This window comes from Cydia strobilella, chromosome 4 (assembly GCF_947568885.1).
Source record: "Cydia strobilella chromosome 4, ilCydStro3.1, whole genome shotgun sequence".
Lineage (NCBI taxonomy): Eukaryota > Metazoa > Arthropoda > Insecta > Lepidoptera > Tortricidae > Cydia > Cydia strobilella.
This window is the reverse complement of record NC_086044.1, coordinates 9,171,634-9,195,954: the sequence shown is the minus strand read 5'-3', so window position 1 is coordinate 9,195,954 and position 24,321 is coordinate 9,171,634. Positions and strand designations below refer to the sequence as shown.

General features: G+C 37.6%; 1 protein-coding gene across 1 annotated transcript in view; it reads left to right on the top strand.

Annotated features, from left to right (window-relative positions):
• Positions 1–24,321, top strand: part of LOC134741000 (cAMP-dependent protein kinase catalytic subunit 3) — a 58,804-nt gene that overhangs the window by 20,341 nt on the left and 14,142 nt on the right. The window contains exons 2-4 of the mRNA XM_063673719.1: positions 13,248–13,416; positions 15,936–16,045; positions 23,472–23,717. Of these exons, the coding sequence (XP_063529789.1) occupies positions 13,248–13,416; positions 15,936–16,045; positions 23,472–23,717 (525 nt within the window). The remainder of the gene's footprint in view (positions 1–13,247; positions 13,417–15,935; positions 16,046–23,471; positions 23,718–24,321) is intronic.

The following is a 24,321-nucleotide window of genomic DNA, read 5'->3' as shown; positions in this document are numbered from 1 at the left end:
TTCAGGGTTCTAGCTTTAGCTATCACAGAATTACAGAACGTTGAAAATGGCCTGAGTGGCTTCGAGAAAAGGATGGTACGGCGGTGCCTCTTTGTTTTGCTCGACTTGGCGGGGGCACGGCCGTGCCCCCAGATAGTAGGTATTTACACCTTTCGTTGAGGACCGTAAAGAAAGGCACTTATTTACGTACATAAATTACGTGAACAATGCGCGTATCCGATTCTGCTTGCGTTTAGCTGGCGGTGAAACGAAACTCTTATTTGTCGGGAAACGCGGTAAAAATGTCTTCTTAAAGAAATGTTCACACCGCACCGGATCTAAGGCTTGCCTGCGCATTGTATAATGTATATATTATACGTCAATATCTTTGAGTAATTAACCTCAGGGAAAAAAGCTAGAAATTAAAATAATTAATCTAGAATTACAATTACTTGTTTGTATGTTCTTATTCTCTTTATTTCACAGTGATGTCATATAATTACTGTACTTTGCTGTACTGTACTGTACATTGCAATTGACATTACATACTTAATTTGTGTAAGTAATAAATAAACATTTTATTTGCGAGTACCTAGGTAACATGATGGCATATCCTAAAGAAACTAGGTATGTGACTCCCTTTTATGTAAATGCTTTCTTTACTAATTAAGTTGTCTTAGGTTTTTATATTTGGTTATTCCTTTTAGTAAGATTTAGGCGGTTATACGTCGGTATAGGTATATTGGCGATAAATGCAGTGATAAAAACCTGTTGAATCGCTGTAGGCCGCACATGAATATAAATCACCTCGCTACTGTAGACTCATTAAACATTCATTGTATACCCGCCCGTTATTAGCATATTAGGGACTCACTTGCATACAACTGAGTGCACAGACACATTGGCTTATGTATAAATCACAATTTATGTATACTTATTAAAATCAACAATCAGCGTGTGACAGAACCACTTGCATTTTTTCAGAAATGTCTTCGGGTAAGTTATGAACTCTGAAATACAAAATTATTAGTACTAAAATAAATAAAAGTAATTTATAAATATAAATAATCGTTGTATTTTAACTACATATTTCAATAGTAAATTACATTATGTGAGCCTTAAAATGAAAACTCGCGTATAATAAACATGTCCGTGTTCTTTTGAACTGAACAGTCCTAACCGTTATTTTGCATAATATGATACACTTAAAATTAAAGTATGTTTTTGTTTTGTCCATTAAGTAAACTAGCTCTTTTACGGTAGTCTTGAACTTGATTATTGAGAAGTAAGGTCATCGGTTCAATAAGTTTTGAGTCAACATCGCATGTAGCGGTCACTGTTGACTTTTTCCTCATCTACCTGGCACGCGACGCGACACAGGGAACATGAAAAAACCTTTAAAACCTTCACCTTCGTCACGAAACTAATTTCACTTCCGCTAAAAAATTCAGTAAAACCTGTTAGAAAAACTGAAAATAATTTTACGGGTTTCTTGTCTCGCTTACAGTTTCTAGTTCGTGTTATTGTACTGAACCGGTTTTGTAAAAATATCATTATTTAGTTTGGAAACCACTAGACTAAATTTAAAATCACTATTACTACTGTTATCATACTTATACGCAAATGTAAATACTTCTGCGTAGGTACCTATGTATAATACACGTATTATTAATTATGTAATCAAGGTGGTATTGACTGTAAGTAAGGCAAGTCGGGCAAATGGGAGTAACTGCCCTCATGGGGCACTGTGTACCTACTGGTAAAAGTACGGTCACGGTGACAGTGCTGTAACCCTTAAGTTTTAGGGTTCCGTACCCAAAGGGTAAAAACGGGACCCTATTACTAAGACTCCGCTGTCTGTCTGTTCGTCTGTCCGTCCGTCCGCCCGTCTATCACCAGGCTGTATCTTATGAACCGTGATAGCTAGACAGATGATGTATTTCTGTTGCCGCTATAACAACAAATACTAAAAAGTACGGAACCCTCGGTGCGCGAGTCCGACTCGCACTTTGCCGGTTTTTAATACCGGCAATATTTTGGGATGTAAATAAATAAATTGTTCATACTGAGCAACTTTTACTATGGGACCAACACCGAAATCGCGAGAAAAAATTGGCTCTCCCATAGAAAACATCAGCAATATCAATATCAGACCAGCCAAAATCTATGAAACAGCCAATTTTTTTCGTGATTTCAGGGTTGGTCTCATAACTCTCATAGTAGAAGTTGCTCAGTATAACCTATATATTCGTCTCGCAAGATATTGCCGGCAATCAAAAAAACAACCTGTAGGTATAATTTGTTGTTATTAACTAAATATTGTTTTGCTTTAAACCCGTATAAGGGCAAACAAACAGTAGGCAGGTAGGTACGGGTATCTAACGTAAACATTCTAGGATACATTAGACGGATACCTCAGGCTTCACGCGGCTTGCTGTGAGGTAATCGCTGTTATGTCATAAAACGTATTAGACTTTATTAAGTTAGTCCACAAGCAATCATTGCAATCAATATTATTCGTTCGCATTCACTCCATAATAAGTACAATTATATGTTACAAATATTATTTTATATACTATAATTTATACTTTTATAGTTCAGGGTGGTACTTACTCATATAAATGGCTTGTGCCATTTAAAGACAAACACGGTGCTCTGAATTACCAGGATACCTTTAAATGCCCGGCAGAGGCACTTTCGGCCATTTGCGAGCTGGCAGACGAGTGTTTTCTGAATCTACATATAAATTGCTATATGTTGCCATAAGTCTCATCTTTGTATCAGATGATTACCAGGATTACCAGGAAGGATTAGCAGGGATACCTTTAAATGCCCGGCAGACGCACTTTCGGCCATTTGGGAGGTGGCAGACGAGTATTTCCTGAACCTACATATTAATTCCTATCAGTTGCTACCAGTCTCACCTTTGTATCAGATTACGTAAATTCCACTCTTTTTGGTACCTTTAAAGTGCCCGGCAGACACACTTCCGGCCATACAGGAACAGGCAGACGAGTGGTTTCTGAAGCTACATATAAATTCCTATCTGTTGCCACCAGTCTCATCTTTGTATCAGATGACGTAAATTTCACTTTTTTTCGTAACCGGAAGTGGCCCTTTTTTCGTGCTTTCGGTCAATTCTAATTTTTTAACTATTTTTTTTTTAAATTAGCATCACTTTTATGAACGTGTGCCAAGGGGCTTATTCATGTATCAGATGACGTAGTGGATCATACGGTCGCCGCCGGTACTATGAGTAGAATGTTCAAGAATGTCCAGATTTGAAAGAATCAGGTTTTCAATAAGTATTTATTTTAGAAAACGTCCGGCTATGTACTTGGTAGTTGGTAGCCGATTGAAAGGACTGGCCATGATTTTGCCTTCGATAATTTAAACGTTTTATTATTAGATCACTGATTAAATTGGCATCGGTTTCCAGTGAAGCATGAAGATACACTTGGAACAAAATTACTTGTGTTTTTCGTGGCAGCGCTCAATGTAATTCAAAACCTTTTAAATCCAAAAACGGCTGTCATTACGTTGGTATAATTAAATGATTTTAAAAGTAGTTCTTTATGCATTCAAGCACTGGATTGACATATTGGACTTGTTCCAAATGTATTTTTTCCTGTCCATGGATACCTACGATTCGGAAGGTACCTACTTGTAAAGTATGTGACTACTTTATAGTCCGGAAATGACTTGGTCCATGACCAAAATGGGGTCGTTAGTCGTTAACGCTCGAGCAAGGTAAGTATTGCTAGTCAGGGCCGTTAGGAGTAATAAGAAAGTCGACTACCGTAAAATGGGGTGAGTAGGGACAAAACTGACATTCAAACCTCGATACCATTTTATTTTTACATATGCAAACTGAATGGTGGATATAACAAGTGTTCCTGACGTTTGTATTTTAGTTTTTATTTTATTTTGGGTAGTTCCAATTTATATGTAACTTTGACGATAAACAGGAAATCCCACCTCATCCCGTAGTCCCTCATAATTGGGGTGAGATGGGATTTCATATAAAGGTGGTTTTGGAAGATTGTTGGATCGTTTTATTTATTATGAGTATTACTATAGCTCTATTTTAAATTGGAATACATGATTTTTGTAGCAGTAGCCTTAAAATCCCATATAACCCCCCTTTCATCCCTTCTCTCCCCATTCATAACCCAACTCTCCCCGGGAACCCTACTCACCCCATTTTACGGTACCTATTTTGATATCTAACTAAGCTTTTATATTTCCTTTTTAGGGTTAGGTACGTACCCAAAGGGTTTTTACCCGCGACCCTATTAGGTACTAAGACTCCTCTGTCCGTGTGTCTGTCACCAGGCTGTATCTCATGAATCATGAACCGTGATAGCTAGACAGTTAAAATTTTCACACATGATATAATTATATATGATGCCGCTATAACAATAAATACTAAAAAGTACGGAACCCTCGGTGGGCGAGTCCGACTGGCACTTGTCCGTTTTTTTTGTACATCGGCTATATTGAAGTAGGTATTTCTATAGTGGTATGGTCAGTCTTTTTTAGTAGAGGGTATAGAAAAAGAAAGTTTTAGATTGTGCGCTGTAGAGTGCAACTGTTGACCCGGTGTATACACACCCTAAGAAGAATCGGAAGCAGTAATACTATCATATACCGACAGGCGTTAACGTTGCGGTTAGTGCAATGCGACACATGCTTACCTATTTGTTTAAGTATTACTTAATCCCACTCAGTGGTAATCATACATTATGAAGTGCATATTTAGGTACTGAATTTTTATTAACAGCATGTTTAATGTCCTGGAACTTAATGGTTGGTATTAAAATTGATGTACTTACTCTTATCACAAAATGAGCCTAATACTTAATAGATTGCCATGTTTATTTTCTATTAAAGATAACCATAGTTAACAGTAGCAAGGCATCCATGGAACCCAATTCCTACTGCCTCGTATTCTTAGGATACCACCTTTGACGGAAATCTAATTAAACAGGCTCTGAGTTCCCGAACGATATTTTCATACGCCGCGCCGCCGGCAGGTACCTAGCCATTGTGGGTGTGGTCAGAGACTGACCAACGATTAATGTGTTAAAATAAAAGCTTTTTAATAAATGGCACTTGTCAAGCGTGGTTAGGTAAATAAGTTTTGTCGAGTTGACAGAAGCAGTTGCGTACATACGTCACCAACTGGAAAGAATTTTGTTTATTGTTTCGTTGATTCGTTCTTTATAAATTACTTCACTTCTTGATCTATTCAGCATCTATTAAAAGATAAAATGCTTTAAAACACTATTACATTACAGTTATTACAGTACAGTAGTTATAATAGTTACCTTCTTGCTATGCTTAATTGCTTGTGAGGCGTTGATGAGATTGAACCAAAATTTATTGATTGAAAATGGTGTTAATTTTTTTTCCCCTCACTAGCTCGGAAAGCCGTCTATTATCCTTTAAAACAAGCGGGGAAAAACGCATTTTATCCACTAGTGGGGAAAGTAATTTGACATTGGATGGAGCGTGTTTAAGTAGCTTGACAGATAACAAAACGTAAAACGCTCATGATAATGGTTCGTTCGATATTAATTATCATTAAATAAATGGTTTGAGAATCTAATAAAAAATACCAAATTTAGCTTTATTTAATAATTTTAAGTCATAAACCTTAAAATTCCATAAGAAACGTTAGATTTTTTGTAATGATGTTAAATATAATTCGGAACGCACAAGTTGAGTCGATGCAATTTCAAAACGCATCATTGACATTTCATACGTCAGAACAGAAATGTAAACATTGTCAACAAAATTTTTACTGTTCTTCTCACCGACTCACGTAAAAATCAGAATTTCTAGTGTTTTCTGTTATAATATCGTAAAAAAATTTGTGATTCCAATGATGAAGATGATCTAACGCCTGTGGATGTTGCACTTTCCTCGCTATAGTAAGGGGAAAAATTTTGTGTTACACACGGGTGCAAATGTATTTTACTTCTCGTGTGTTGAAACACTCGCTACGCTCAGGATTCTATTTTAGAACCACTCGCTTCGCTCGTGGTTCAACTATAGAATCCTTTCGCTTGCTCATGTTTCAATTCCACACTCGCGGGTAAAATACAACTTTGCACCCTTGTATAACAAATAACTATTAATACCTAACGAACTCGAAAGCGGAGGCCATGATTGAACATTCAGTTTGTAATAAACATTGTATGTGATGCATTGTCAAGACAATACTAGATTTGTGTTACTGTTTTTTAAACTATCCTTGGCAGAGCATCGATTGATGCTGTAACGCGGGGATGTGGGACATTTGCGTCAATGGCTACTGATTTGCGTTAGCAAGACGGCAATAATAAAACAAAACACTATGTAAAATAAGGCAGGTAATTCATGTTTTCATCATATTTAATAAGTGTAACATGCCGTTGGCGGTAAAGTAATAGAATTTATTTTTCACCTCAGCGGCTCGAACAAGCCTACTTTCGTCACTCCCTGGAGTGAGGAAAGTGCGACTTTCCTCACTCCAGGGAGTGAAACAATGTAGCTTTTTAATTTAGTGAAGGCCATGAACGGTACGAATGTACGGTACAGTACGGGACGGTACGGTACGGTATGGTACGGTACGGTACGGTACGGTCCGGTCCGGTCCGGTCCGGTCCGGTCCGGTCCGGTCCAATCCGGTCTCGTCTCGTCTCGTCTCGTATCGTATCGTATCGTACATATTATAATACTTTTTTTTCTGTTTATTCTGTGTAATTCGAAATACATTATAACCTTTAATATGTTCTCACTACTGAGGTGAAAAATTATGTGTGCAACACGAGAGCAAAGTTATTTTACATCTCGTGTTTTTGAGTCCCTCGCTACGCTCAAGATTCTACCTTAGAATCACTCGCTTCGCTCGTGATTCAATTATAGAGTCTTTCGCTTTCTCGGGACTCAAAATAAACACTCGCAAGAAAAACCAACTTTCCTCTCTTGTTGCACAAATAACTATAGGAGGTTTGTCACCACGACGGGTGCACGTGGCGGACTGGCGGTTCATAATTGTTCGTTGGAGACAAAGAACAAAAAAATTGATTGAGTGGCCTTGCCCCTTGTAGCCATTGGGCCGGTGCGATCGCCTTGTTAAATCAATAGACTGTATAACAACTTTATTCGAACAAATTGGTTAATTGTTTGATTGGCATTGCAAATGTGCGCTTTATTTAATTCAATTTTAAAAAACACGTAGATACTCACCATATTCTTGACAGGTTAGAGGTCCCTAAGCAACCCAGGGAGCTAAGCATCAGAAACAGAATACTACAAACTAATGGGGAAAGTACCCAATGTTCGTTTGTTTCGTTCTTAGTAGATGCCGTTTATGTAATGTTTTTTTTTATATCATGAAGGTACTTACCTCCAGTCAGGCTGTTCTAGATTCGAGCGAGATGATTTTGCTCTGTAATTTATTCCTCCTATAAAAAAATAACACATAGTATTCCATACATATTATATCATATATACTCTACAAATTAGTGGTCATAGCAACAAGCAACAAACATCAATTTAAAACGGACGGCAAAACATTTTCATTTTGTAAACCTATACGTCATACGTAGAAATATTGTTTGTTTTGAAACGCATAATCACGCACGGCGGTGTGCTTTAATGATCATAAAAATGTGCTGTTTATGTATTTTCGTTTATTTTAAGAGTAAACGAATTACCCGTTGTAGCAATCAAGATTGGGCTAAAGACTAGCTACAGATTAGCACGTCATGCTCGCTGTGTATCTTGTTCATACTTCACGGTCGAAGCTTCCGCCTCATTGTCAAAAGACTTATGGGCTCCGACGCGTACGTAATCTGAGTAGTGACGTCAAGCACAGTGAACGCTTCTCGAAGCGTGTCTTAGGCGCCTGCGCTGCGCCGTTATGAGTGCTCAGTGAAAGTGGTCCGGCAACCCACGGGGTCGTCTCGACGACACTCCCACCGTACCCAAAAGTCTCACATGTTAATTATTTGTTGATTGACATATGGGACCACTAATGATGGAAAATATCTTGGTTACGTATTCGTTACGTATTCCTTTCTTTGTCTTTGACTTTGTCAACCGGCTCAGTAGGTAAGGTTTAAGTGTTGATTGACACTGGATCTAAATATGTTTCTGTATAAGTACATATCTATAATCAAGAGCAGGGCATAATAGGTAATAATATTATGGCTTATCTTGGCCGGCCGGCCAGAGTAGAGTCGTTAGAGCTATAAACTCCAGGGGTGGAAGTGAAATATGCATAAGACGCGAGTTGGCACAGTGGCTGTTAACAGCCACTGGACAGAAAGCGGCGCATACCTCTCGACACCCCTGAGCCGCTCACACCGGTGTTGCCCTTGAGCCATCCTAGATGTGGCTTTTTGCGGGGGGCCCATCTTGTGAGGGCGAGTCAGAGTCTGATGGAAATAAAAAAGCATACCGTTTTATTAGGCAGGCGTCCGGTTTTTTATCCCATAGCTCCGTACTTAGTCCATCGCTTTCATCCAATAACCTAGTTCATTTTAGATTCCATCAACTAGCCCTGACACCTTGGCGGGTGCTGCCTCTGCGTGCGTCCCATGACACGGGCAAGGGCGGCATCCGCTCGGTGTACGCCTTACATTTAATTAAAGTGTCAAAAAGATCTACGTGTTGGCTTCGGCTCCGCGCATGCCTCCCAAAGGTCCGGAATACCATTGTTCTTTGATTGGAAAGACATAATAAAATATAAAAGGGGTCACTTTGTATAGATATGTATTTCCAAAACGGAATTCCGCTACTGCTTCGCAAACAGCGTATGCAGCTGTAAAGGATGTTAAGGGCAAATCCAATTACGCTACCCACTGAGATCAATATAGCATCCAACGGGATGAGCTTCATATTTCTAACTGTAAAAGCAGTAGGATACTTATTTCTGGGACTTATTGCTAACATTGCGTAGCAAATATAATGAAATAGATGATGCGTAATTAAGGTCACGGATTTCAGGTGGCACTAATAATAAATTAGTGAACGACAGCTGCAGAGCAGTTTATATTTTCTGACTGTAGGTTTAGGAAATATGGTAAAAACGTCCTCAGTGTTTGACAGTTACTCGGCTCCTAAATATTTCTAAATCAGTTCAGGAGCCCGATCAAATCCATAACAGTTTCAGAACAAGGAATTACGATCAGAATCGGGCACTTGATTAACCCTAGTTAAACCTTAGTAAAATACCTACGATTTGACAAAAGAACACAAGAACATTTTTAAAGACCGAACCAATATTACGGATAGAGTTATTGTCATTTTTACTTAGACTAAGTGCCAGATGCACCATCCGCACTTGACTTGACAGACTGATCAATGTCACCCGGCGCGCCGCGGCGGTTTACTATGAAACTTTCCATTCAACAAAATTAAGCGAACTCTTTAACGATGACAAACAGTTTGGTGCAACCGTACCTAAGAGCTCGGGTGGGTTGGATTGAGAAATTGTTTGGTATTAACAAACAGATCTTTACAAATGTGCCAGCTTAATCAAATGATTATTGCAAAGATAAAAAGGACTAACTTGTGATGAAACTACTCAATGTCAATGTGTAAGGCGTAATTTGTTACGTCGGTAGGTACACTTGGTACATTGTGATACAAGTAGTAAACGTTATTCATTTGATGATGCCTTACACGCCTTACGGTTTAAGTGACAGCTTGTTTTTTTTATATGGCTAGGCAAGATGAAGGATTTATTTAAGTACTTATTACTGGCCAATTGGGGTTTAAATACTCAGGAGTTAAAAATACAATGTAAACAGTGTTGGTCTTGGTCATTTATTTATCTATACATGGTGCGGTTAAGTCTGTTCATGAATCATTTGTTTTAGTTAATGTTTTGAAGACTTACTCATATTCCCATATACTTATTTCAAAACAAGAATTACAGAAAATCTTTATTTTATAATTTGCTTTAGTATTGCAACACGTAGCTACTTGAATACTTTTAGATAAAAGATAAAATGAAAATAAGTATGAGAAATTATTTGGCTGGGTTTTTCGAATAACATCTTTTATCAGTTGGTTCTCATCAATTGTAGGTATCTTGTCAGGATCAGAAATAATAGAAACCTTTCTTTTTTGCTAGGAGGGAAAAATGCATTACGCATACCACCCGGGTGCGGGGGGTGACCCGAGTGGTTATGTGGGACTCCCGTCTAGGCTAATGAGGCCCACGGTGTACCCACTAAAAAACCCCCCATATGCCGCCTCGCCGCCCTATTGGTGGGGTTACAGGAACGCTTGCGCTTATCAATGCCCGAAGGCCCTTCACGCTAGGCGCGCCAGATGGTAAGACGCGCCTTCCTCCTCGGCTTCCATTCTGTATTGTAGCGGACCCCCCCGAGCCCGCCACAAGGAAGCCACGGGCGCCAGGAATTTCCCCGGCGCCCGGCGACAGATCAGGTCTATGGTTCTGCCGCAAAACCACAACTCGGCTGCAGAGGACAGGGAGAACGGCACATCGTAACACCGACACTCCTCTTCCTCTGCAGCCCCACCAACGCCGCTACAGCGGGACGGCCCCGCCAAGTTCGCAGGGGATAGGGAGAGTGGCGCATCGAAATACCATCACTCCTCTTCCCCTGCGATCCCACCTCGGCCGCCGAGGATAGGGAGAACGGCTTACCGCAATACCGACAGTCCTCTTCCTCGACGGTCCACCTTCGGCGCATCACAAGCGGGCTTAATCAGCCCACTTGGAGCGTCCTCCTCAGGCCAGCCCGCGCCTCAAACAGGCCGGCCCTGGTTGCCTTTACGCTTCACCGTGGGTGACCAAGCCACGGTTACTAAGCCCCTCCACCACGACAAGGTGAGCAACCCGCGGGGAGAGAAATAATAGAAACCTGCCGATTTTTCGTGAATGTTTTCGTTGAAACCTTTGTGCGGTATATAGAGCCATCGTTCCTCATAAGATATCTTAATTGTCTTTCCTTAGGATATTTTTTTCTACTTCACATATTATAGCCCAGTCATAATCAAGTTTCGATTCTATTTGGGATTTTACTTCTTTGATATATTGATTAAATCTGCACCCCCCTTGCATAGAATATTGTTTGCAGGGGGAGGGTCCACCTCTCTCTGCAGCTGACTGTACTGTAATAGCCAAATGGATATCTTGAGTCCCTGCGACGGCCACAAGACTGCGGTAGAGAGTGTCACGTCACGTGCAAAGGCAAATGTGAAGCCCAAAAGCCAGCATCTTATTCAACCTCTGGATGGTCGGCGCGGCGTCAAGCCCGTACCTAGTATGTAATGTAATATACCTATTTATACATGTGTGCCAAATTAAAATTTTGACTCTTTGTCAATTTGACAGAGTTAAATTTAAGTTGGCAAATTTTTAAACCCAGTCGTCAGGATGTTAAGTTATACACATCTGTGTAAATTTGGTAACAATTAGGTAGATAAATCCAAAACCCAAATGCGTGTTGAGGTCGGCTCAACTTTACCGAATGTTTAAATTATGTACCTATATATTTTTTTCTTTTCTAAAAACGAAAAATAGGGCAAGGAGATTAAACATATTCATTTGTTAACGGTTCATATGTAAAGCGAATGGTTTGCGCAAGGGCTCTAGAACAGGAGGACGCTATCATTCTCATCGTTCAGTGGCCTATCCGAGGCGACGCTGTATAGGTGTAATCTCGATAATGCATGGCTATTACGGATGTTGAGGTCCAATTTATGCTGGTTTGTCTAAGGTTAGCATTCTGTGAAGGGGAGTGTATCTATAGCTAATAATATGGAATCTTACGACACACTCGCGTCACGGGATCTCGAATTAACAAGTGTTACGCAAAATTTATACTCGATTAAGAATACCGACGATATTGGGTTAGCCGGCCTTCGGGTTTGAAACTGTGTATCTCGCAACAAAATTTATATATTCGTTAAGTCTTAATGTTATTGATAAGTATAAACACGTGTATGCAATCTGGTTTTGGCACTTAACAATAAAATAAAATACCATTTATAAATAATTGTTAGGTCTATCTATAATATATGAATATAAACGATGTAAATTTAATTTATAATATCACAAACATTTTCATTTTATTATTTCTTACAAATAATTGCATAATTACGTGAGGTAACTATTAGTCAACCCCGTTCGTTATCGCTCCCGGTGCAAAAGTGCCCATTATGTTAACGGCATTACCTCGCTGGATGGCTATGGACAGCCTCTGCACCAGGAACGATTCGGAGCGGGGGTCCTCTCCATTTTGTTGTCCTCTCCCCATTGTTAAGTTATATAAACAATCAAATTAGTAAGTCGTAGGAAGTTGTAAATAAATAAACCATTTAATTACTTACTTGTCGACAATATCGCTAAGTAGGTATTAGCATAACCATTTGTACAATCAAGTTTAAATTGTACATGAAAGTGAGTTTTAACCTCATTTGTAACTGGATCACTAGTTAGCTAATAGCGACTGAAGTTCATCGAACGGACGGTCGCCTACTCCTAGATGATAATTAGGTTACCGTATAAAAATTGTTCTTACAAATGTTACTAAAATAAACCCCTATAACAATGTGGGCTAAAATTGATAAATTGCATAGGTGTTAACTGGCTTCAGGCCTTTACAGCTAATAAACTCTACATCGTTAATTTGTTTGGGCTCATTTATTCTAGTCATTGTAGAGGTTAACACACAAGTCAAATGATCTTCACATCTGGTGATTTTGTAAATAAGATACACTATTAATAAAAAGTTGTTAGTTATTTTTTTAACCGTTAGGGATTCTGTACAGGGAAAGCACCCAATTATCCAGATTAACCGCTCTGTACGTGAATATTAAACTGTTCACTTTAGATTCAAATAGCATTTGCATATTAATGGAACAAAACCGAAATACACCGTGTTGCTAAACAAGAGTAAACTTATCAGATGTCTAAGAATACCGCCGTGACTCACGCTTTATTGATAGGTAAAGAAAAGCCGCGTAATATCCTTCCTCTGAACTTTTTGTAGATACAATTTAATTTATTGCTACGTTTACATACCGACCGATACGATACGAAACCTAACATCAATTGTTTAATTGCTACTCAAGCGGTTTGGAAATCCTGGAATAGTTTTTTCTTTATTTTAATTTTGAGGCAGATACAATTAAAATCACTCGTACTTAGATCAGAAATGAATCGCCTTCATTAAGTAGTTTGTTAGTTTATAGTCCATGAAATGAGCCACTTAAACAATCAGAGTTGTTTTTTACAGGCACGGGTACATTCGGAAGGGTCTGCTTGTGTCGCGACAAGGCCGCGGACGAGTACTTGGCTATGAAAATCCTGTCCATGGCAGATGTCATTCGCTTGAAGCAAGTGGACCATGTCATGAACGAGAAGAGCATCCTCGCGGAGATCAACCACCCATTTATAGTAAATTTGTAAGTGCTCTATCATTCGTTTTTATCCGTCTTAAGTAGCTGCAACTCATGTAGCAAAATTCACAACAGCTGTCAGCAATCCTCACAAGTCGCTCGTTACTCCAATAAAAGTAACACTTGTGTAGGCTGTCAAAAAATTAAACCGTGTCATGGGATGTTTACGTCTTCGTTTAATGTGTTCGCCGGCTTCTATCTACGGAAAATTATATTCAGTTTAACGTTTTCATGCCGTGTCCGGCGGTTCCTTTTATGAGCTCGCGAACATGATAAATCAGTGTCTGTTTTTTAGTGATTAAAAGTAAGGATGGTTTTATCCTTATGCAATTTTAAATAAGGCAATTTACTTATAGTAGGTATTTGAATTAGAGACCGGTAAGATTCTTGTATTAGTCACTGTCAAATAAATTCTATCAGATACATCATCGTTAAGTTAAGGTGTCTCTAAATCATTCTATTTATTTAAAAAATTGATATACGGTAACTATAAAAGGATAAAGTAACAATTTATGATAGTTGTGTTCTATCTATGGTTCTATGGAAAGGAAAATAGGACCGTTGTAAATAAGTAAACATTCTTTTCTCCAATATGCTCAGAAATGTTCACCTTATTGTATCAAAAATAGTAAGGGAAGTTCTTCGTTATGGTCAAACTCAAATTTAAAAAATTCAAACCATTATTGTCCTATTTTTTTTCTTCTTAAGGGACTTGAGGGCGGTGTTGCCCTTAGCCAACGTCATGTAAAAGGGTAGGAAATAACGCGGAAAGGAATAAAGGAAATTCGGAATTTGGAATAATAATAATTTTAGCGGACGGGAAGTGTTCATTACTGTATTGTTTTTACTTTTTTTAAACATGTATGTATCCACAAAGAAAAATGCAAACAGCCAATTATTATAGCCGCGGGCCGCGTCTACTCTACACGACCCAGTCAGCTATCATCTCAGGCCATAGACATAGTATGATAGTATATACAAGTAGTTATAGACGCGCCACCGAGCGACCGGGGGTAAGAAAAAGAATATTCATATAAAACTTGAGCAGTATAGGATTTTTTCTCTTTCACTCGTATAAATTTCGGTATTTCGCCATCGCCTCCTACCTATGATGCCAGCCAGGTCGGTGATAAGGACAAAACATGGCACTATTTTCACTTTCCTCTTATAGGAATCGCAATAAGACTATCTTTCTCTATCAAAGAGTGTCAGGCCCTTGTTTTAAGTCATCATAGTAGGATAGAGTGAGATAGTAAGATAAACGACCATATATATCTCGTTCTTACAAGACCGTCGTGTATGATCGTTCTAATACTGCTTAATAAAATCAAAGACTATAGTTGGTCAAGCAAATCTTGTCAGTAGAAAAAGGCGGCAAATTTAAAAAATGTAGGCGCGAAGGGATATCGTTCCATAGAAAATAAGGATACAAGTAAGTATGTACGGTCGCCATCAGATATATCGGAGCGGCCGAGGTGCTCAAAAATATCTGAACACGCACTTAACGCCTTGACAATAGAGACGTGTTCAGATATTTGTGAGCACCTTGGCCGCTCCGATATAAAATATAGTAGCTAGTGTTGAAAAAACTGTGAACAAAATAATAAAACAGCAAAATGTACAAAATAATTTCAAGCTTGGATTCTTCTTGGAATTATAAAAAAATGATTTTGTTTTTTTCTTTTCATCTTAAGTTAGGGGTTTTATTTTATTTTATGTTTATTTTTATAATAATAGTTTTATACGAGTCTTTACGCGGTCTTCCTGTGATCTTAAGTAGCCTTAATACCGTAATAAAGTCAAATAACCTGTTCTTGTAGCAGTAGTAGTTTCATTGTTTATTAAAAATTTAATCTACAACGTAACACCAATATTAAAACAAACAACTAGTCTATTATTAGGCCTGGGCCTAATCATGTATATCATCATTGGGAGTTTGAAGCGCCGAGCCTGAGCCAACTGCTTGCCATGCCGTCACATTTCAATCGCATGCCTTGCTGATTGCGGTCTGGCAACTTATCGGACACACTTTTATTTGACATTAGGTGCAGTGATCTATTATCATGCAACTGCGTACAATGATTTCGCAATAAACAAGCACGGTTCAAAGGACATTAGCTACTTTAAATAGGCAGACATTTTGACTCTATTTTAAATAAATCAATTGAGAAATCGGGCCTTATAGGGCCGGACACAATATCTCACGAACGGTAGCTGTCTGGACGCTCCGAGCCGAGCACCGAGTATCACAGTATCCATAACTACAGTTAGTTCCCTAAAGTTAAATACGTAGAATGTAGAGCATACGTTACACTTGGGTAGATAAATGTAAGACGGTGCCGTACAATTAGAATATATATTAGTTTCCGCCTTTTTCTACCTTTTCCTAGTAAAAAAGACAAGATTTTTTTTAAATATAAAAGTCAAAATATTCTTTGTTCAAGAAGGCCTAGCAAAAAGCAATTTTAAGTCGTCATATACAAATATCATTTTAGTCTGGAAATATGTATTTTGTTTTATTGCAGACGGTGGTGGACGCACGATGATACGTGTATATACATGCTGTTCGACTACGTTTCTGGTGGAGAGCTGTTCACATATCTGAGGAGTGCAGGACGCTTTAGCAATACTACTGGTAAGTCATTTATCGTCCGTTATTAACCGTGATTTATGGCTTCCCGTACTCTGCTAACTATGATTAAATTACATTATTTTACCTTTTTTTTCCGACGTTTCAACTAGGTTGCACTAGCTGTGGCCATGGAAGACTGACGTCCCTGCAAATGTTAATTGAGATATTGGTAAACAACACTAAACTACCCGACATTAGTTTATATACATGTTCGGGGTAGACAAATAAATTTTATCTACCCGTTTCTGTTTAATGTTTATTGTCCACGGCACGACACGCAACACTAACAATATCCGCGCACTGGTCCGAAGATAGATCCCTTGGTTTCAACATCTGGATCACTGGTCCCCAAGTTGACGACAATTTGCTGGGACGTCAGGATTCCGTGACCACAGCTAGTGCAACCTAGTTGAAACGTCGGAAAAAAGGTAAAATAATGAAATTTAATTGCGTTAGACCCGGTAATGACATTAATTATCTGCTAACTATATCTACCACAACACAAAATGTAGGTATTGGGATGACAGATGCGAACGAAAAGTCACGTGATAATTGCCAGGGTGATTCTTATTCTAACGTTTTTTTGTGTTACACGTAAGAATAGCATAATATTTAAAGAAAATATGTAAACTTTATATCAATATACTTAGAAATTTACCTTTAGTTTTATGTCAACCTAAATGTATTGTCCTAAGAGTTTTAAAACATATTACAAAAAATAAAATACAGGTTCGAATTGTCACGGAACGTGTAGTAGATTTTGTGATCTTTAATTTTTTTTGAAAAAATATGAAGTGCTTTTGCAAGAATGTATATCAAATATAAGACACTAATCCCTGTTCTATAACACTTTAAAAGTTGTATAGTTACATAACGACTTTATATAATTTTAAACAACATACATTAAGTGATCAGTTTCCCGTGTCCCTTGTAACATAAGATAAACGTCATACATTGTAGATTAAGCTAATTATTTAACATTTGCAAAGTCAAAGGTAATTTTTAGGTAATACTGAACACGTTCTAAATTGTCACAGCCGTGGCCTCAAAAATCTGTCTCCGCCACGGATTTTTCTGTCCACGTTCGTGACATATAGACACGTGGTCGTGACAATCTTAATTCGTTTGATTAATTTAGAGGCATATGCACTCTTTCGAAATGGATTAGCTTAGATCATTTGCTATTATTGCCCGACTGCCAAAACAGAAAAATGTTTTTCGCGTCGCGCGTATGTATGATGTGTATCCAATTCTTAGCTCAGCTCTACAGCCTTTGTAGTTCGACGGATTTCAACGTATGAGCTGTCATTAGGTTTGTCGTAGTCATGGGAGTAACTAAGGCTATGTTAAAATTATTATACAAGTCAAAATAGTGGAGTTGGCCGCCAAAATGCCGAAATATCACGACTGAGGGACACTTTGTCACAACCGTGTTTATGTACTCATTTTATTTACCTTTCTTGAGGGCTCGACCATATGCATCTAAAATTTTCTTTTTGTATGTTATTTTGGTGTATATTTTTCTGGACACAATTTAAGAATCACCCTGTATTATTTAAGTTTAATTAGCGTGTTTTATATACGATTATCACTTTGACAGGTCCCTAGAAAGTGTCGATAAATCGAAATCGGCTGTTGCTCTGTCAGCTCGCCATCGGATAGCATAGTTTCAAAAATATCGTCTTTTCATTTAAATATTGTGTTTTTTATTTCAGTTTATTGTCTTTTCACACGGAATTTTCGTTTTTTTTTTACACCCGAGATATTATTCATTCCATTTTTATGGTTATTCGTAGGGACAACAACAAAATTAACGGTTCTTTGTAACCCGGCCTAAAATGGGCAATAGGATTGATTTTGTTAACTTATGAGCTACTCTGTCAGCCATCTTCGTTATACCGTCGCTTAATGGAACACCTTGTTTAACGCTAAATCCTTTAGATTTAGATCATATTTATGATAACGGCTTGAGAAACTAATGTCTCTAAAGTCTTACTCACTATCTAGTTAATCTATAACTAGGTTGCTGGAGTAAATCAACTTGGTAATTATGGGAAGTCATAATAACGCGGGCACTAATTTATTCATGTCCGCTGACATTTGATTACAGTGCTCAATTCTCTCTTACCGATTGCTCTAATTCGATATGTACACACATATATATGTTACTTATAAAAGTAGTTAAAAACGAAAAATATTGATAAATTCAATAGAATTATGGTTGATTTGATATCAATGTAAATATTGTTTTGTTTAGAATATTACTCAAGTAAATAAATTAGACGAAACATAATAAATATAGGTATGTGCTGGATTTACGCCAAAGCAATGTTACGATGAATGTCCAGCTCCGTGGCCCGTGCAGCCACACGATGCGATGATTGACATTGCAGATACAGACTAATTTCTAGCTGCATTGTTTTACTCGAATTTGTCTAAACCATTTGAATATCCAATTCAATAAAAACTTGTTAATATAATATGACAGGAGAGTACACTTTATTTTAAATATCGTTATTCGAAAAATTAGTTGTTTGTATTTGTATAAAAAAGTTGGTGCAAAATTCTAAAATTTAATGCAAATTTTAAACAAGGGTTGCGGCGGTCAGCGAACAAATGTGGCGAGTAAAAATATCACAAGGTCTTTCTTGCAGTCTTTTTGTACAAGATACATAGTTGAAAGATTTTGGACACGCCAAGCCATTGTTTACGCCAAGTGTCCTCAATATTGCTTTTTCTTGTTTTCCGGTGTTCTGTCTGTAATTGTCGATCTAAACAACTTTAAATAGTTTAAAATAATAAATGATAAATTGATAATACAGTCACAAACACAATAAGTCACAGTCGCAATCACAAATGAATAATTTACACGTCAAATTTAATTTATTTGCAGTGACGCTTTCTTTGACGTCATAGTTTTCACCTCGTGCCAGGAGATACGTCTTATCCGCAGATGTAAGCTTAGTTTAGATGGTCGAAGTTGGCTCTCAAATGTACATTTCAGTCTAGTAATTGGCGCCTTTTGGCATGACAACGCAAATGGTTTAATGGCCATAGTAATTTGCGTTTCAAATGCAGCGTGTACTGCGAACACAGCGTGTAAATTTAGATATAGCTGCACTTAATATTAAATACAGATATCATAACTTAGTATTCATGCATATACTTATAGTAAGTGGGAAGGTAGTTGTAATGAATTAAACCAGAGATAATTATTTTCTTTCCTTCACGCTTAATTGCTGGTTGTCTGGTGTGTGTTCACACATTTGTTTTAATATTTCTAAACTGCTACTATGTGTGCAGTCAGCATCAAGATTAGTGGATAAAAAACAATGCGCCGAAAATGTCTGACACCATCTATTAGTTTTACAAATAGAGCTAGTAGAGCTACAGTCCGCGTTCAAAACTATTTGCCACACTTGTAGGTATTATATATATAGACATATCGCATCTTATAAAGCTAGGTACTAAGCTTGGCTAAATTAGTAGATTTTTGATGCATAGTCTTATTGGCTGCTATTAATGCTGACTACCTGGGTGTATCCAGTAGTGAGGAAATGTTTTAAAGAAAAAATATGGATATAATGTAACTACCTAATTAATGAATGCATATAATTGTATTGCCATCCTCCAACTACTAGTCTTATTAGAGTATTAAAAACGTTTTAAACAAATAAATGGAAAATTATCTTAACAAATGATTTCTTCATAATTGAAACGTCTTAATAATCAGTTCATCGCAACAAACTTCACGCTACACCTTGCTTCTAACGCGTTTTAAACCATTCCACCAAACAACATTAATCAGTTCGTTTGTGTCTGTATTTCTGGGGAAAGGACATGAATGTCAAAGTGTACAGAAATAGTCGGTATGTGACGCGGGCACTGCGATTGGTTGTTGAGTGGATTGTCGTTGTTTGTGGGTTTTTGTCGGCGATTTCCACAGTGGTTTGTCAACAAGGACGTACACTGGCGATCACACAATATGTCTGATCCGTGCCGTCGCCAGACAACGTGACGCCCGCGTGTGGCCTGCTCTCATTCGAACATTGTCTGCAAACTTGCCTCGGTATTTTTACTTAGTATGCAACGCGATTTTTTTTAACTACGAGCAGGGTTTAGTAACGCTTAGTGAATGAACGGTAATGTTATGCCTCGATATAAACTAGTTGGGCCCATTTATAAAATGTTCATCTCCGAATCATATGATGCTTGTAATCTCTACTTCTCTGTAATAAGGTATAAAATCAATATATACCTATGTAGATAAAAACGATATATCAATTTTAAACTATAAATATAAACGTATTGCACACAAAACTTACTTCTGAACTGTAAAAAATAATTCATACTGAACTGAAATTAAAAATAAAACAACGCAGTCGTTTTATAACCGGCCTTCGGTCTTTATTCATCAATAGATAAACTGATTTTACCATACAACTGGGAATTATTCTATCAAATATTTTGATTTGTGTTTCGCCGTGACGGGGTTGCCTAGAGTTCATGGCGTCAGCCACGATAGCTGAAGATGCTGGTTTGAATTGAACCCGGCCTCCACCACTGGAGAGCTTAGTCACTTTTTCTTTGGTATACGACATTTAGTTCAGTTTATGTTTTTACCATAATTGTACCAAAATATTGCATTGCCACTAACGATACGTAGGTATACAAAAACTTGTAAGATCCACAAAAGCCTTTAGAGACTTGTTTCGTGAGGAAGATGTTTTAGGCTATGTTTCCTATTGGTATTCAGGCGGTTCCCTGAGCCAGAAGACGAAAAATCTCCTTATATGATCATGTTTTTCTAAGAGGCGTTGATATTCGTAGACGTGGAAAAAATATATGTAGTTCTTGACTATATTATCTTTAATAACATAGCTTCCGATACACGAATTATGACACTTCGCTCGATACAATTAATTCCCAAAGTAACCTCTAACTCGGACTTTTAATCATACTTTACTCGGTTATTTATTATGTGATACTATAAACAAAAAAAAGAAGAAAAAACATTCTTAACTTAAATAGTAATTTCATAGCTTTCGAATTTCGATATTGTAAGGTAACGTTTTTAAAATAAATAAAAATCGACAAAATTCGATCAAAATTGATACTTGGCGCGCATGATCTTTCCCGTTCTTTCTTGCGAAATGTGACAGTGACAGCGGCAAACCGATGGAACGGCCTTCATTTGATTTAACAAGCATACGGCCCGCATGATGGTAAGCAGTCACCGTAGCCTATGGACAAGTACAAACTACAAATTCAATTCGTATTTTGAACTTTTATAGAAATTATTTCTCGTTCTATTTAATACATACTACTTTTTCAATAGTTAATATTATAAGTACATCTAGGTATCTACTTGGCTTGTTGGAAATTTGTATTTTATATGGTATCCTAGTGGAGACTTATTTAGAGCAGGTGATTAAGTAGTTCAAATAAAGGAAACAAGTCATCGTCGCCTATTATGATGCATCGTGTCGGTTGAATGATCTTGGACTGGTGAGGTCATGCGCAGGCGTCGCTGATGGGGCGCCGAAGCCTGCGCGGTTCCGCGATCGCGCTGTGCCGTGTGCACTCGCCCACTAACTTCTTTATGTCCTCCTTTTGTCTCGGTTCCAATTAGACCTCGCTAATTTATTGCGCCAACACAAATACAATACTAGACGATTTCTCAGATAGGTTAAATACACCGACCGAGTAATAAATAGTGTGTTGATGTCGCGGTGATTTTTAAATAGGTACTGGCATTAAATCAAACTATGAACATGCAATCAAAATTTGAAAGCCCGGACGATATATTTCGACTTTTTTCTAGTTTCAAGATTTCTAAAATAATAAATCACCCGACTTTAACACAACTATAATTGTATCAATATACTCAACGAAGGCCATATTGCACACGATTCACAACTACCTATACCATCGGGGACATTCCCGGTGAACCACTTCAGTTTTTTTTTACCTCGATCCTTACGAGCGAGCAAATTTCCGCCTCTCATAGAGATAACCAATTACGATTCATTTAGGATTGTTTATCTTAATAATGGAAAGGGTAAAAGCAGGTAATGAGACAAACAATAGGTAGTAAGGACAGTTTATTAGTTGTTGTTGTTTCGGCTAAGCTTCGCCTCTCCATAAAGATAACCAATTAAGATGCATTTTGGATTCCTTATCTTAGTTTGCAAATACCAACCGTCACAAGACAATGGGCTGCAATAGACTTTACCTGAGCTAACCTTTTTTTTAACACCTACATTTTTAAGTGCTTTTATGATATCGCCTGACCGTCTGCAAGACGTTTAATCGATTTTTACCCTTAAGGTGGTTAACCGCCAATGTCCTCGATTGTACAAACTTTTTCCATGTACTTCTTAAATCGAATTTACTTTTAAATCCTATTTTATCATGAAAATAGTTTAAAACTCACGATCACGTGACTTGTGACTTATTACGTTTTACAAACTTGACTGGATGAATATGAATTTTCTATACCTATATAGCAATAAAATGTCTGCTCCGAGTTTCAGGATCCATAAATTAAAGCCAATAGTTCGTTTGTCACTACATGTTGGCGCGTATAGTAAATAATCCGCTGTGTCGATGCTACCGCAAAAGTGACAGAGCTTCCCTGTGGCACTGTCGTGTCGGGCCGACACTAATACTAATAATACTGGTGACGGCAACACCCGCTCCAGTGCTGACTTCTAACACCCAAAATAAAAATGATTTCTACTTACTCTCACTATTACACCGACTAGCTAGCCAATTTTTTACGATTTATTAAAATCCCACATATCCGAACTGTGATAATAGTTCACTTTCAGAAAACAATAAATCTCTCTGTCCGTCAGAGATAGGAAAAGTACAAGCCTATTATTTATAGCGATAACTGCAGAATGTTTCCATCAAGTAATATGATATTGGAAAGGTTTAAAAGAAACAAAAGATTACGAAGTTAAAGGTCAAACGAAATACACGCTTTCTAATTTTATTGACAGATTTGACAGTCATACTTTTTGGGTTGGATTGATAATGCTATGCATCATATTAACATTTATGGCCTTATAATCATGCTAATTAGACATGCCACCTTCTGACTTATTACGAGTTAAAAATAGGTATATACTTATATTATATTATCTATGTAGACTTCTAGGTGTCCGTAAGATGTTACGACCAGTTTTTGGATATATATCTGATTTCCGGTTTCACGTAGTATCAGAGAAAGGTGCTACATATGAAAGTGGTTCAAAATCTGTTATTAATAAAGTAAATGAAGACTTTTTCTGTATCATTTAAATTTATTGCCCGTTGATTAATGTAGGTAGGTATACCCACTTTTTAGCTTAATTGGTCCATAAAGAAAGTCAATCTTGTTTATTACGTTAGTAGTGTCAAATTAAAATATATATATTTGCAGGTAATTTTTATGCCGCGGAGATAGTATCAGCTTTGGAGTATCTTCACGCGCGGAACATCGTGTACCGCGACCTGAAGCCCGAGAATCTGCTACTGGCGAAGGACGGGCATCTGAAGATCACGGACTTCGGGTTCGCGAAGAAGCTCATGGACCGAACGTGGACGCTCTGCGGCACTCCGGAATATTTGGCGCCGGAAATCATACAGAGCAAAGGGCATAATAAGGCTGTGGACTGGTGGGCATTAGGTAAGTTATTTAAAAGATATGTTTTGAATGTGTATTTTCTTAGGGTAATCCAATCGTACGACTTTCGAGTTCATATGACTACCTACGTACCTACATAAACTTCACTTACAAGTTTTGATAGGTAAGGTTTATTTATAAACTCTGTTGGTTTAGGAAACGAATTGAACCAGTAGGTAAGTGTTTGGGTGATATATTGTTAGTTCCATGCGAGTAAATATGTGACAGTGTGATTTGATTATTGTTGAACGATTGCTGGCTGAGTTTACAGGCACAGGCACCTATGCAGTATCTAAGTAGTACCTACACTAAATTATAGGTACATATGTTCTCTTGGTGTATCACTAGTCACTGCATTATAAATTAGTTTTATTGTATATAATATAACTTATATAACAGAAAACATATATCTACCTACGCTAAAATTACTTCTCTAGCCGAGTACTAATCGCTAGAGAACGTGTCATTATTTCAAGTAAACTGCCATCAACAGCCACGCAGCAGCAGCTGTTGTCCTAGCGTATGCGGACTGGAATCTGGACACAATTCAATGTCGTATTAAATAAAAACATAATGGTTATTATTTTATAAATTTTCATGTTCTTTA